The 13128-nt window shown below is 41.3% G+C and overlaps 2 protein-coding genes across 7 annotated transcripts in view; one reads left to right on the plus strand and one right to left on the minus strand.

The window, feature by feature from the left end:
- CCDC149 (coiled-coil domain containing 149) overlaps positions 1-9787 on the plus strand; it is a 52195-nt gene extending 42408 nt beyond the window's left edge. Inside the window, exons 11-13 of one of the 5 annotated variants that reach the window (XM_085223370.1) lie at positions 1575-1682; positions 5750-6343; positions 6922-9787. In XM_085223370.1, the coding sequence (XP_085079496.1) occupies positions 1575-1682; positions 5750-6342 (701 nt within the window). In that variant the 3' untranslated portion in view covers position 6343; positions 6922-9787. Of the gene's footprint in view, positions 1-1574; positions 1683-5749 lie in introns of all 5 variants that reach the window. The other 4 variants (XM_085223373.1, XM_085223371.1, XM_085223372.1 and 1 more) reach the window with 4 other exon arrangements.
- An 863-nt stretch (positions 9788-10650) lies between these two features.
- Positions 10651-12156, minus strand: SOD3 (superoxide dismutase 3). 2 transcript variants are annotated; one of them, XM_010710329.4, is made up of 2 exons: positions 11997-12156; positions 10651-11553 (listed from the first exon to the last, which is right to left on the minus strand). In XM_010710329.4, the coding sequence occupies exon 2, from the start codon at positions 11526-11528 to the stop codon at positions 10812-10814; it is 717 nt and encodes a 238-aa protein (XP_010708631.3). In that variant the 5' UTR covers positions 11529-11553; positions 11997-12156; the 3' UTR covers positions 10651-10811. The 2 variants fall into 2 exon arrangements, with proteins under 2 accessions (XP_010708631.3, XP_019470472.2); XM_019614927.3 differs by having other exon boundaries at positions 12001-12126.
- Positions 12157-13128: the final 972 nt, after the last annotated feature.

The following is a 13128-nucleotide window of genomic DNA, read 5'->3' on the forward strand; positions in this document are numbered from 1 at the left end:
CATTTGGCTTTTGACTATGTACACAGAATTTCTTGAATGTTACTTTGAAGTGCATTTTTCTAGGGTTTGTTTCTGCAGCCATCAGATTTCTTTTGGCTTTTTTTTTTCCTTTTAATTAATTTTGCTTTACACTTAGATGCAAGGGCTCTACTTTGTTAGTTTTTTATTACTTGCTATAGTGAAGGCAGAATTCTGATGCATACTTGATAGTGGGATCAAAGCTTGACAAGGTCATTGTTTTTAAACCATTAATTACATTCGTATCACTGCAGTATATACCCCAACATTATAAGGATATTAAAAAGTCATTAATACCTTCAGTATCAAGCTAGTAACAGGCAGTGCTTTCAAGAGCTGTTAGAGATGGCGCAGCCCAGTTTGACTCTGTGAGAACAGCTTGACTTTCACTCATTCTTGGGAGATTCCAGAACTTTCTTAGTGAAGGATTTATTCAGGGAATCTCCTGACCTGGTGCTCTTTTGAAAGACTTTGTCTTGGATGGGTGGTTAGATTTAGGATGTTGCCTTAAGGTGAAATGTACAAACAGATTTAGAGGAGAGAAGTGGTTGTTACATAAATGTCCATTGTTATGGAGATAAATAGAGCAGTAGCTTGCCACCTTCCCCAGTTATCAGTTGACAGTTGTTCTGGAGGCCACTCAAGCACCATGCTTAGCTGATCTTGCAAATTTCCTGCCATCTCCCCTCTAGGTTTAAGGTAGCGTCAGTCATTACAGACATGAGTATCCTGAATAGTGGAGGACTTCCTAAAGGGTCTGCAGGTGTTGCTTTCTGTATTGCTAAAATATGTAAAGACTAGGCATATACAGCAGAGTCCTTAGCTGAAGAGTTTCTTGCACAATTTTCTCTGCAAAAGAGCTGGAAAATTGCCCTCTCGCATTTGGCTTGAAACAAAAATGTTCAGAAATATTTGGGGAATTTTCAGATTAAAATCCCTCCTGTTCCCCAGCAATGTATGCTCCCTCTGTTCTGTCCTGTCTCTTAGTTAAGCTAATCTTTAGTTTTTATTTATTTACCTATTTATTTTAAGGAAATGTTATAGGTCAATATGTGCTAGCCTGTAGTGTAAAATTACATATGTGACATCAGGTGGTATGGTATGTCCATGAAGTGGTGAGAAAGTGAAGAGTTAGTGCTGAACAACCCTAGCAATAGCATGCAAATGATCCATGTTTTGGTACCTAGCTTTACTCAAAATTAATTTTTCCAGTATTTTTGGTATGATTTGATTTGTAATATTCTGAATTATATAGCTAATACAACTAGCTGTATACAGCACCCACTCTTCTTTCAAAGGTTGTCCTCTACTTGGTATTAAGAGTTTAAAAAAAAAAAAAAGTCTTTTTCAGTGTTTAATTTGCATATTCCAGTTCCAGGATAGAGTACTTTTTTCAGTACTATAAAAGGATCATTTGAGATGCTTTTTCTGTTCTGTACTTCTTTTCATAACACTGCAGGAAAAAAAAAGTTAAATGGTAGGATATGTTTGCGTATAATTAGTGAACAATGAATGTAATTGGTGAATTAATGGTTTTATCACATTCCTTGTTTCAGGTGGAAAGGATACTATAACGTTCAGTGATGCATCTTTGCCTGTTATACAGCGGTCTAGGTCACCCTTGTTAGCATTTACTGATAAGCCACAGCAAGCTGAAGTACAAGGTGAGCACGTGGAGCATAAGGAACTTGATGAAAGCTGGGCACGCATTTCTTTCCAAGTAAAAATAAATTTTCATGCTGGGATAGCAGAAGGCAAACTTTTGGTGCCGATGGAGACTGAGTAAATCATCCACAAGGGAAAGGGATAGCTGGTCCCAGTACATACAGCAAAGGAGCCACTGGAAAATGACTGTTGAAGAGATTGCACAGTGCTAGACATCAGGTCATACACTTCAAAGAATTTTCATGCCAGATAACTTGATACTGTGAGAAGTTATTTGTGCCATCTATGTTAGCCTCCTGCTCTTTTTCCCTCTGTTAAAATGCACAGTAGGAAAGCAGTCTGTGGGACTGGCATAGCACTCTGCTACATTATAGCTGATATCTAGATGAAAGGCTTCCTGATTGCGCCTGTTAAATTGAAATATCCCCCTCATTTTCCTGGAGAAATTGACTGTTTTTTTATAGTCTTGCATGTGTTTTGTTCAAAACCTTCCCCAATAGCAAGCTTTTACATCTCTCCAAATTCAAGCTTTATGTGACAGTAGCAAAAAGATAGTGTTTTTCTGATAACCTCAACTTTTTCCTGAGTTTTTCATAATAGATGGGAGATGGATTATTATACTTGCCTTTCAGCATTTGGGTAAGCTCTTTAACAGCATAATATTTTGGTATGCCCAGATCTTGCTCAGCAAACCATGAAGCATCATAAACAATTTATTCGTTAGTCCTGAAACTAAATAGAATGTGGCCTAATTTTGACTTTATTATCCATATTATCATCTGATAAAACCTGACAGTCAGACTGTCGTTTTTATAATCTTGATCAGCTGATATTTTTGCTAAAATTGAAGTGAAACTACAGCAAATAGATCTCCAGCTAGTAATAACAGCTCATAAGTATTCTTTTTTTTTTTTTTGCCAGCTTAATCATTGATTTTTAATTAAATCTGCAGTTACTGAAAGTATTTACTTGGTGGTGGTATGTTATTTCCTTTACGTATTTGTCTAGGTAAAGTTAGTATTACAGCTTTGATTAAAGCTGCCTGTCAGTTCTCATCAAACCCTGTTTCTGTTGCTTTGTTACCCTGCCAAGCTTTACCTCTAGGCTGAAGCTTACCATGCTGTGTTTTCTACTGCAGCTTTTATATCAACCACATAACTTTTTCATGTTTAGTTTTGATGACTGTTGTTGTGTTTTAAGTAAACATTCAAGAATTTGTATACCTACAATTAATAGACAAGGAAATTGCAAGCTGGAGAAAAGGTTTCTACTTATGAGAAGTTAAGTCGGAGTTCCCACCCCATTCTAAATCATTCTTGTCTGCTAAAAACAACAAAAAAAGAACAGTGATTCTGTTGAGCTTTCTTTATGCTACCAGCATAGGTAAAAACTGCACATGCTGTTCCTTCTAGATAATGTAAGCTTGGAGGGAACAAAACTTGGAGCAGGGAGGAAAGGAAGGCTTTAAAGTGATGGGAAGGCTAGAATAGATAGGAGTTGAAAAAGATAAATTCTCCATGAGGAGGAACCTCCATCTAGCTCAGAGCACAGGAGTGAGGAATGCAAATTCTTACAGTGAAAGTAAGATGTGATAAACACTAAAAGGAGGATGAGAAATGTTCAGAGTATGTGGAGGGAGTGGGTGAACAACAGGATGTCAGGCAGGAGCAAAGCTCTAGACAAAGGAAGAGAATATGAAAAGAAAACAGCCATGGAGAGAACATAGCCAAGGATTAGGACTGTGACAATCATCAGAAGAACTAGCTTCCAGTTTGTCACCCTCTTTACCCCTCCTCATTTCATGACTATAGTAGAATCACAGAAAAATCCTGTGTTTAAACTGCAGTGAATTAAGAACTTACTGCTCTGCCTGCACATACAGCTTGTTTTTAATTTGCATGCGGCACAGTATACCTGATAACCTGAAGTGGGAACTCAAAACCCACCTCTCTGACAGATTAAATAAATGAGGACAACATTTCAGTTGTGTTCTGCACAGAGGATGACTGCCTGTTGTTGAGTTTTAGGAGTTTGGTGTGCATTGCAGTTTTTAATCCCTACAGCGTGTTTCCAAAGTGAGGAGGAATGGGGTGACTAGGAAAAACACGGGAATGTGTTCATCAGCCTTTGCTTACCAAACAAGCAGGGCCTTTTATTTAGAAGTATTTCAGAAATAGAAACAAAAAACGCCCTTATTTTACTATCAGCTGAACAATCAGTTAAGTGACAGCAGATAGGTGTGATGGAAGTGAAATTCTTGCATATCATTAAATACCAGGCCCGATGTCCTGTCAGCACACTGAGCTCCTTTAAATGCTACCATTGCTATTTGGTGTGTGTTTGTCCCAGGAAACCTTTTCAGCCTTCGAGTTAACGTATAGTAGAAATTTCTGATGAGGAATATATGTCTGATGTTACTTTAGCTATATCTACAGATAATCAGAGGGTTGTTTTTTTTTTTTTTCTAGGCTTTTTTGATCTAATCTGTCTGCTTTCCCTGATTTCATCAAGCCCTGCTGTAGTCTGTACTTGTTATCATCGTTGTAGTTAGGATGAGTGGTAGAAGCCTGTAGGATGTACTGTGCAATTCCTGCGAGAAAGTGCCTATGACATAGTACAAGCATAGGAATTAAAGTCTGTCTTTTGACACAGTCTCACTAAATCTAATCAGCCCAATATCCAGTGTTGTGTGATATGCTGTATTTGAATGCTGGAGCTGTTAATGAACAGTTTCCCTTCTGTTGTCATTGTTGCACACTTTATTTCTGTTGCATTGGCTGTGCACCATCTCAAGCATTCTCTGAAGACAAAAGTGCTGTTTTGCTATGAATTTTTCTCTGGTGTTGTAGTGCTTTGAAACAGTTGTCTTTACAAAATTGCAGCAGAGTGGCGGAATGGTGTGGGAAGAAACTGAGGTGCACAGAGAGTAATTTAGCATCCCTACTAATTTTGAGTGCCAACTTGGGGTAGCTAAGTTTTGACTGTTGTTCAAGCACTTCAAGTGTATGTGTTCATATATAAGTGAGCACAGCAGTGCTGCAAGTCAAGCTCCTTGTTTCCAGCTGAGCGCTCAGATAATGAGGATTAGATCCAGTGGGTGATCACCTTTTGAAATTTAATTTATCCCTGCCTTTTCCACAGGCCTAAATCCCATCTTCCTTAATGGTAGTTAGAATGTCCCCATCCTGCCAACCTTGTCTCTCTCACTCCAAATTATAAATGAGGCAGGTCTGATAGAGACAGTAGGCTTCTTTATTGTATAGCTCATATCCCTCCCTGCAGCTGGTCTTACATCGAGCAAGGAGGGATTCCTGTGGGAGAAATAGAGTAAATGCTCATATACTAAAAGGTAATGCATATGCACTGCAAGAGTCATTTGAAGCTGTCAGTGGTGCCATACTTCTGGCATTTCCTAATTTTTCTTACTTGACTTCACAAGCTTATTTTCAGTGAGGCTTTTTGTACTTAGCAGAGACGAGGACAAATTCTTTCTCCTTTACAAAGCTGTTTGTTTGCACGTTGCTGTTGTCTCTATTCTGACATGTTATTTAGTGTTTGGCTTTCTGTATATTTCATATTCTCCTACTGCTGCTTTGTTTTATGATGTTACTCAAATTAGAATAATCTTTTATGTTAGGAGAAATGTGGGATCAATAACAGAACTTTTTAGTGGATGAGAGCTTGCAAAAAGAGAAATGAAGTTTGTGTTAACCCATAAAAGTGGTTCTGGTTTGGAGATTCATGTTAGACTGTGCCAAAAACTTTCTGCAGCTGAGCACCTGGATTAAGAGTTGATACTCCTCTGAAAAGGTTTGCCTGTGCTGTTCTGCAGTATGGTATCAACTATAACTTTGGAAGTTGTCAGTGTTAGGGGAAAACAGCTCCTGATCCAGCCAGATGCTTGTGCTGATTGATTATAATCTAAGAAATGGATCTGGGACAAGATAGAGATTTACTGGAAATTCCTCACTGAGGTAAACATCTCTGTGCTCTGATGCTATTATAACGGTCTCTGGGTCAGATATGTAGATACGTGACACATGTTGCTGTTCTGTTTCTCTTTCAGTAGAACAGATGAGGGAGCGTGAAGAAACTAATGGTGTTGCACGTGATTCCATGGCTTCAGAGGAAAGAAACTTGAATAACAGAAACCAAAATAAACGCTTTTATCCTTCATTACCCCAGTTACATTCTGAGGAAGCAGAAATAAACAAGCTTGGAAGTCAAATAATTGAACTGACAAAACAGGCAGTTGCAGAACTGGAAGGGAAAAAAACAGAAAATTCATCTGAAGAGCAGAAGACTGTGGTTAGAGCAGAGCTTAATGGTTCATCTGAGAAAGGCTTCCCATTACTCAGCCTAGTCCCGTCTGACCCTACAGACCCCTCAGCCTCAGAAAATGAGCAGACAGCTGAAACTGAGGGCCTGAAAGGCAGTGATGAAGCCTCAGAGAGTGACTGTGAAATTACACATGAAGGAGAGAATCAGAATGGCAGCACCGTGGATGTGATGCCCACTGAGGACCCCGAAAGGCATGGGAGTCTCAGTGCTACAACTGCACGCACAAATATCAGCTTTGAGGAGCTCCCTGAAACTGAAAACAAGGAACCATCTGATCCTTCTGAAAACTGTGAATATTTGGATAACAGCTTGGCTTGAGGTATGAAATCCAAGCCCTCAAGCTTCTCACTGTAATCCTCTTGCAAGTGCGTATGCTACTGTGACTATGAACAGTGAAAGTCTGTCAGAGAGCTGATTTTTTTACATCAGTCTGTTAATATTGGTCTGATAACAGTATTGTTAGTTTTGACTGCAGTATACCAAAAATGTAAGTTGTCTGAGGGGAAGAACTTGAAGCTAATGAGGTATAATCATTCTGATTCTGTGTAATGATTGATATAATTTACAACAGTGTAGCAGAGACCAGTGATAATGATGTACCATGTACATGTGAGGTGTATGGTCTTAGTGCTGGACCATATCTTAATGCTTAGAAGTGTCTTCCAAGGATGGAGAATTTGGAGTGATAAATTGAGAAGTATCTTAAGGTTGCTGGCTTTTGCTTGTTTTTCAGACTGCATTTTGTTTCCCTTTGCAAGTACATACTTAGAATAAAATTACCCTTGCTTTATAAGGAAGCAGAATCCTTCTGAAAACCATCCCTGCGTGTACATCATTATCTCATTTCAAACCTTTCTATCTTCTCAATTGTACAAACTTTCGCCCTCCTTTTCCCAGCTCATCTCATGAAAACATACAGAGTTATTTCACCAGATACTACGAAATGTGAATTAATGATGCTCTGAAGGAAGTATCATCTGAGGAAGAACCAGAAGTCTTTCAGTGAGAAACAGCAGTACTGTTCCAAAGCTGAGGGAGCAGCAAGAAAAGAACCAGGGATGCCTCATCCTCCTCCTTCACGCTCTACGTTTCCAGAATTGCATCCCTCAGCCCTCAGGAGCTTGCACAGTCCTTGGAGAAGCGGGTGGTAGATTGTAGCCTCCTCCTTACATGCCCTCCTTTTCAAATCTGTTTGTTTTCTAATGTTTTAGAAATTCGTTTTTTCGAATTTTGTTTCCTCCTCACTTCACCAGTCTTTGGCGTAGTAGTAGGTTTGTGTTGTTGCTGTCTTTAACTTCTGTCTGTGTTGAACTTCAGTCATAAGAAAACATTCCTGTAATAACTGTGGGAGAGGGAGGCTGCTGTGTCATTCCCCAGCACACTCCTGATGCTGGAGCTGTGCCACTCTGCTCCAAGGAGGGCAGCAACAAGGGAATACTTAACAGTGAAGTTAGCAGCTGTTGGAGAAGGGGAGGCACGTCCTTCCTCTCCTGCTTGTAGCATAAGGAACAGTCTCTGCAGCTGTGGAGCTTCTATGGGCCAGCAGCCGTCAAGGCAATTTTTCTGCTGGCTTGGGACCTAATTGTCTGTAAACGTTCATCTCTCACTCCTAGAACTTGAAACCAATCAGAGAGAATTAAACCAAATTTAATAAAATACTACTAATAAAAAGGAAAATCCCTCCCAGATTGAGTTCTCCTTTGACAAATAACTGCCAGCTGCAAATTTTTACAGCCCACTTGTCAGCTACTGAATAAACAGAGTTTATATTAGCGATACTGACAAACTCTTCTGTATATGGAAACTGAGCTAGCAGGTGCTGCTATAATCAAGGTGGCAGAGTCCACAAGCAATTTGTATTCAGCAGAAGAAGGGCTGTATGTAAATGATTACATACAAATATAAGGAATGATAGAGAAGGTGAAAAATGTGGCTTGTCGCTGTTGTCCTGTGCTTTCCCTACCAGGTGCACCCGGGTAACTCTTTCAGTGTCTGTGCAGGCAATAAAGCCGTAGTCACAGTGCTCCTCAAATAGGTTTCCTTTCTCTTTAAAGGTAATTTGACATTGCAGCATTTTGCTGATGCTAAGCAGCAGCCCTTAGGGAAAAAACAGCTGTATATTTAAGTGTGTTAGGAACATGAAGCAGTAAAAAGTTTTTCTTTCATTATCCTGATGACAATTTAAGTTCCTCATCACCTGAAAACCAAGAAGAGTTTAAGCATTTGAAAGATTGTTTTGCTGTTCCCATTAATTGGAACTGACTGCGCTATTGACTCATTTATATGGCAGTACTGACAAGTCAGAAGAGAAATAGCTGCAGAAACTGAGATCTCCAGGAGAATGTGGCAGATTTTTTTCCTTTAATGCTTGAATGTTACATTGGGTATCACTTTATTTGAGATGCATTCTTTTCCATCTTTCACAGATTAATCCTATGCAGAGCTAAATATCAATGCGGTCAGAACAGATGCAAGCCAGTAAAAAGGGCAGGATTTCACATAGCTGAGCTCTGAAATTTTCAGGATTGGTTTTGGCCTTTGTTTCCTTGTCCTGTATCTCTTCTGACCCACAACTGTGTGAGCTGACACTTGCTCCTTGTCCCTCAACAGCCAGTTAATGCTATTAATTGGTGAAAGGCTTAGTGCAGAAATCAGAGCAGGTGGAAGTAGCTGTGGACCAGCAGCAGTTTTTCAGAGCCTCTCTCATTGATTCTTTTAGTGTGGTTTTCCTGAGAGAAGAAAACTGGTGTACAACCCTGCAATTAGGTCATCTTGGTAACGATCCTCACTTCATTAGCCCTCAGTCGTTAAACTGCAGCGAGAGATCTGGATTCTGGAGAGCTCATTTAGAGTGCCGTATCACTGCTGCAATGCTGCTCCCATCCATCCTGCCCAGTGAATGGGTTCTCTGGCTGTGCTTTTAGCCTGCTCCCAGGAACACAAGGCTTCAATACTGGGGCAGCTGTAAGAGCAAGATTGCTCTCTGTGATCTCACATTGAATAGTTTTGTCAGTAACTGTCTTAGATATTGTTTCAAGTGATGCTCTTGTGCTGTTAGAATTATGTGGGGCTTTTTTGTTTGTTTGTTTTTGTTGGTTTGGTTTTGTTTTAAATCCATTCCTGTTTTGCTGTGGAATCAGCACTATTTTGTTGAGTTTCTTTTAGGCTTGTTCCCTCTTTCTAGGACTTCAGAAATGGAGAAATCGCATTCAGGTGTAAAACCTTTTGCTGTTGAGCTCTGGGGAAGTAAACTGCAAAGGGGAGCGTTGTGGCAAGGAAATGAAGAGGATGCATTCCATAAATTGATTTGAAGCACATTGCCTCACCTGTGAGCAAATTCATGTATTATCTATGAGAAGGATTTCATTTGAAAGAACTGTTGTGGTTATTTGAAAAAGAACGCTCAGTGAATTTGTAAAATAATTGTGTGAAAACGGCAGGTTAAGAGGCATCATTTGGAATGTTGCCTCTTTTCTAAGTGAGACTATTTTTAAGCATAATTTGTATAATAAAGACAGCAGAATTTGTTTAATCCATATGAGCTCAGGAATGTATTTTGGAATCTTAACTGAGATGAAGTTGAAAGTCTGCTACGTTTCCAAAAGATATGGTTTTGTTTACCAGCCTCTGTTTTGTAGTTCTTAAATGACATGGTATAATTTGTTTGCAAACCTCTCCTTTGTCGCTGCCTGATTAACTGCGCAACATAGTTCAACTCTATTAATATATTTTGTCATCTTGAATAAAAGCATACATTTCCTGATATGTTTGTTCTACCTACTTATTTCCTTCTCTCAGTATCAGATGAACAATAGTCATGAATTAGTATCGTAGTATTTTCAGCTGCTTAAAATGAGAAAAGTAAAGCTTTATTGAGTGAGACTGCTAAGTTTGTTGAACATTATCTGACTTGCATGTTTTCACTGTGACGTCTCCCAGTCTCACTTGGCTGATTAACTTCCCAATTTTTTGTATGAAGATATGCACTTGGTATTTTTTGGTTTTGAAAAAAATAGTACTAATTTCTGCTGTTCTTATTTTATCATCATTTTTATTGTCATCATCTAAGTAGTTTTAAAACTTGAATGCAACCCATTATTGGGTTGCATTGCCTCTAGTCACAAACTGGAGGCTTTCAGGACTTTTTGCTGTAATGGAAAGCTGGAATATTTCAGTCTGCTTTCTGATGTAAATACTGTGACTCAACTATGGTTGTGTGTAAACAGTCCAAACCATTTAAGAAGCTTAGATATGTTTGAGAGTAAAACTTGGAAATCCAAGTAGGATAACATCGTGGACCCAAAGCTTAACATAGAAATGTCCGTACTTTCCCCAAGGAAGTCCATTACCAAAGTCTTACAGCATAATATCCAAAGCTGTTGAAAGCAGAAATGTCTTTACCCTCAGGTTTGCAGCTAAATAAGGGACAGCATCTAATCAGAGACAATTTTTCCCCTTATTCATATTTATTTTTGTCTTTTGTATCTAACTTATGGTCCCTTAAGAGCCCCTTGCGATGCGCAGCCTCTTTCTTGGCCATTCATCTTAGCACTCTTACTTACGTGCATTCAACTCCCAAACTGCATAAAAGGGAACCTTCTATCTTCAAGAAAATATATCACAGTGTTCAGTTGATGCTGTTTTTATTGATCAGATTACAGAAAGGTGGCTCTACAAAGTGATATGCATTTCTCAGAGAAGCAAGAGAATGGAAATGGGAACCCCTTTGCCAACAGTGCACCCTAAGGTACTTGATGCTGCCCAGGTGGCAGCTCGACTGCAGGTCCTCAGCTGAGCCTGGTTCGGAGCCATCTCTTCTTCTTGTCCGTAGCCTCAAACTGTTTCTCCTCCCACAAGTTCTTGTTGCAGATCCCAATCACGCAGCACGCCAGACGTTTGCCAGCATTTCCATTTTCCAGACTGGCCTTGTTATTGCCCTTGCCCATGTCATCTTCCTGCTCGTGGATCACAACGGCTCTGCCCAGGATGGAGTACGGACCAAACATTGTGGCAAAGAGATTGGATTTGTATTTTCTGATTTTGCCATCTTTAGGAGAAAAGTTGCCAAAGTCCCCTGGGTGGCGGGGGTGGTTCACTCTGAAGGGGTTGTAGTGTCCTCCCGTGGAGTCACAGCCGTTGCTGAGATCTCCGAGCTCGTGGATGTGTATAGCTCTGCCAGACTGGTTGTTATCCAGTGGAAACCCATCCAAGTGAAAAATGGCTTCTAATCTTCCTTGTGAGTAATGCTGTCTGAATAAGACTTGTCCAGTCACTTGTGGCTTGTCAGCACCTATTTTGGAGCTGGGCTTCATTTCACAGGTGGCGTAGGTCAGCCCATCAGTCTCATTATCAGCCATCACTGGATAGAGCAAGCTCTGCCAGAGGTCATTCACTTTTCTCTGTACATCATGAAGTGATGCACAGCTTGGATCGGCTCCTGTTTCTGTCACGACACCAGCGGCAGACAGGGCCAGTCCAGTGACCAGAGAAAGAAGCAGAAGCATCCTGGTAACTGAGAGCCTGCAAAACCTGCAAGGAGCCAGAAAGAGTCAGGGGCTTTTTGCAGCCTGGGGGCAGCATGCTGGGACACAGTAGAGCAGCTGAGCAAATCCCTGTGGGCTGCTACTTTCTACATCTAGCCAACACGTTGAATGGAGACCAAATCAAAACACACGCACACTTATTCAACTGTATGTCAACTGTTTACAGTTGACAGCCATGCCTTAAAAAAAAATAGCAGTTATTCTGTATTTTATGCTAGATATTAACCTTAAAAACTGCCTCTCTTTCCCAGCAGAAACCAAGTAATACGAAGCATTGCTTAATCTGTTTTTGAGTTTGTACAGAGGCTTTTCTCCTATTACAAAGTCCAGCAAGACCGCTTGCCAGGAGGCTCATTTTGGTCCACCTACTGCCATGCTGGCTAAGAGTTCAGCACGACAAACAAAAAGCAACAACCAAGGAGCGGTTACCTGCCTGCAGCACTGCTCGGCAGCAGCCCTGCGACTCCACTCCCTCGCGGCGAGGTGGGATCGGACACAACCGGAGCTGCGTGGGGCTGATGTGAGCGGGAGCGTTGTTTGTGAGTTGGGTAACGGCGCACAGGGGAGGGGTCACCGGCTGTGCTGTGGGAGGGACAGAGGGAACCAAGAGTTTGTCTTGGGCAGGCTAAGCTGCTTATCCTTGCTCTGTGAGCCTGGGGAGGAAACTGGCCAAAACACAAGGAAAAAAAGTTACCGAGTGTTAAAGCAGCTTTCCCTTCGATATCCATGTGAGTGTGGCACTGAGTGCCCTTCTGCACAGCGAGCAGCATCAGGGCAGGGCTGGGAGCTCTGGTACTGGTCGTCACGTCACAGAGTGGTTTGTATTTCCATTTCTTCATTAGGCAAAACTGAGTCAGGTCCTCTAGCAACATAAAGTGCCCATCACATGGATGTACAGCAAAGTTTCAGAGGGTTTAAAGCCAGGAAGGCAGGACTCAGCCTGTCAGATGTTGAGGCACATCTCTGAAGCCAACGGGCTGCAGTCTGCCCAGTTCCCTGCCCCACTGAAGCTGTTTTCTCCCTGTTTTTCAAGCAGTAGTGAGGCAGCAGATGTCAGTGGGGGCCCAGCAGGGCTGTTTCCCAGAAGCCAGCTGGCGCACATCGTGCTGCATTTCACCATCCCCGAGCTGAGAAATTAGCTGGGCTCCAGCGCATAGCTCTGCACTGTGCCTCACGGAGCTGTGCCCAAAACGAGGCCTCAGCCAACAGGAGATCAGCTAAAGAGAGACAGAGAGAGAGGAGCTGCTGGGAAAACTGCAGAATGGTTCTCAGCATAAGAAAAGGGTAAAGAAAAAGGTGAAGAAAAATCTTTTGCCAGTTCACGTCTTCTGCCATCTGGGAGAGGAGTGTGGCTGTCTGCTTCTGGAATGGTAAAAATGTGCTTTGATCCTATGGGTGCTGTGCACTAGTTCAGATCCAGGATACCTAGCTGTTTGTGAGCTGGTGTCTTCCTGTGTGAGGGAGGGTATCACTAAAGGAGCATCTCCAGATGGGATCATCAGCAGGGAAACACCAGGTTCAGTTCTGCTTAGGACGCTGTGGTACTGAATGTGCTGCTCAG

The sequence above is a fragment of the Meleagris gallopavo genome, chromosome 4, assembly GCF_905368555.1.
Source record: "Meleagris gallopavo chromosome 4, MGAL_WU_HG_1.1, whole genome shotgun sequence".
In the NCBI taxonomy this organism is placed as follows: domain Eukaryota; kingdom Metazoa; phylum Chordata; class Aves; order Galliformes; family Phasianidae; genus Meleagris; species Meleagris gallopavo.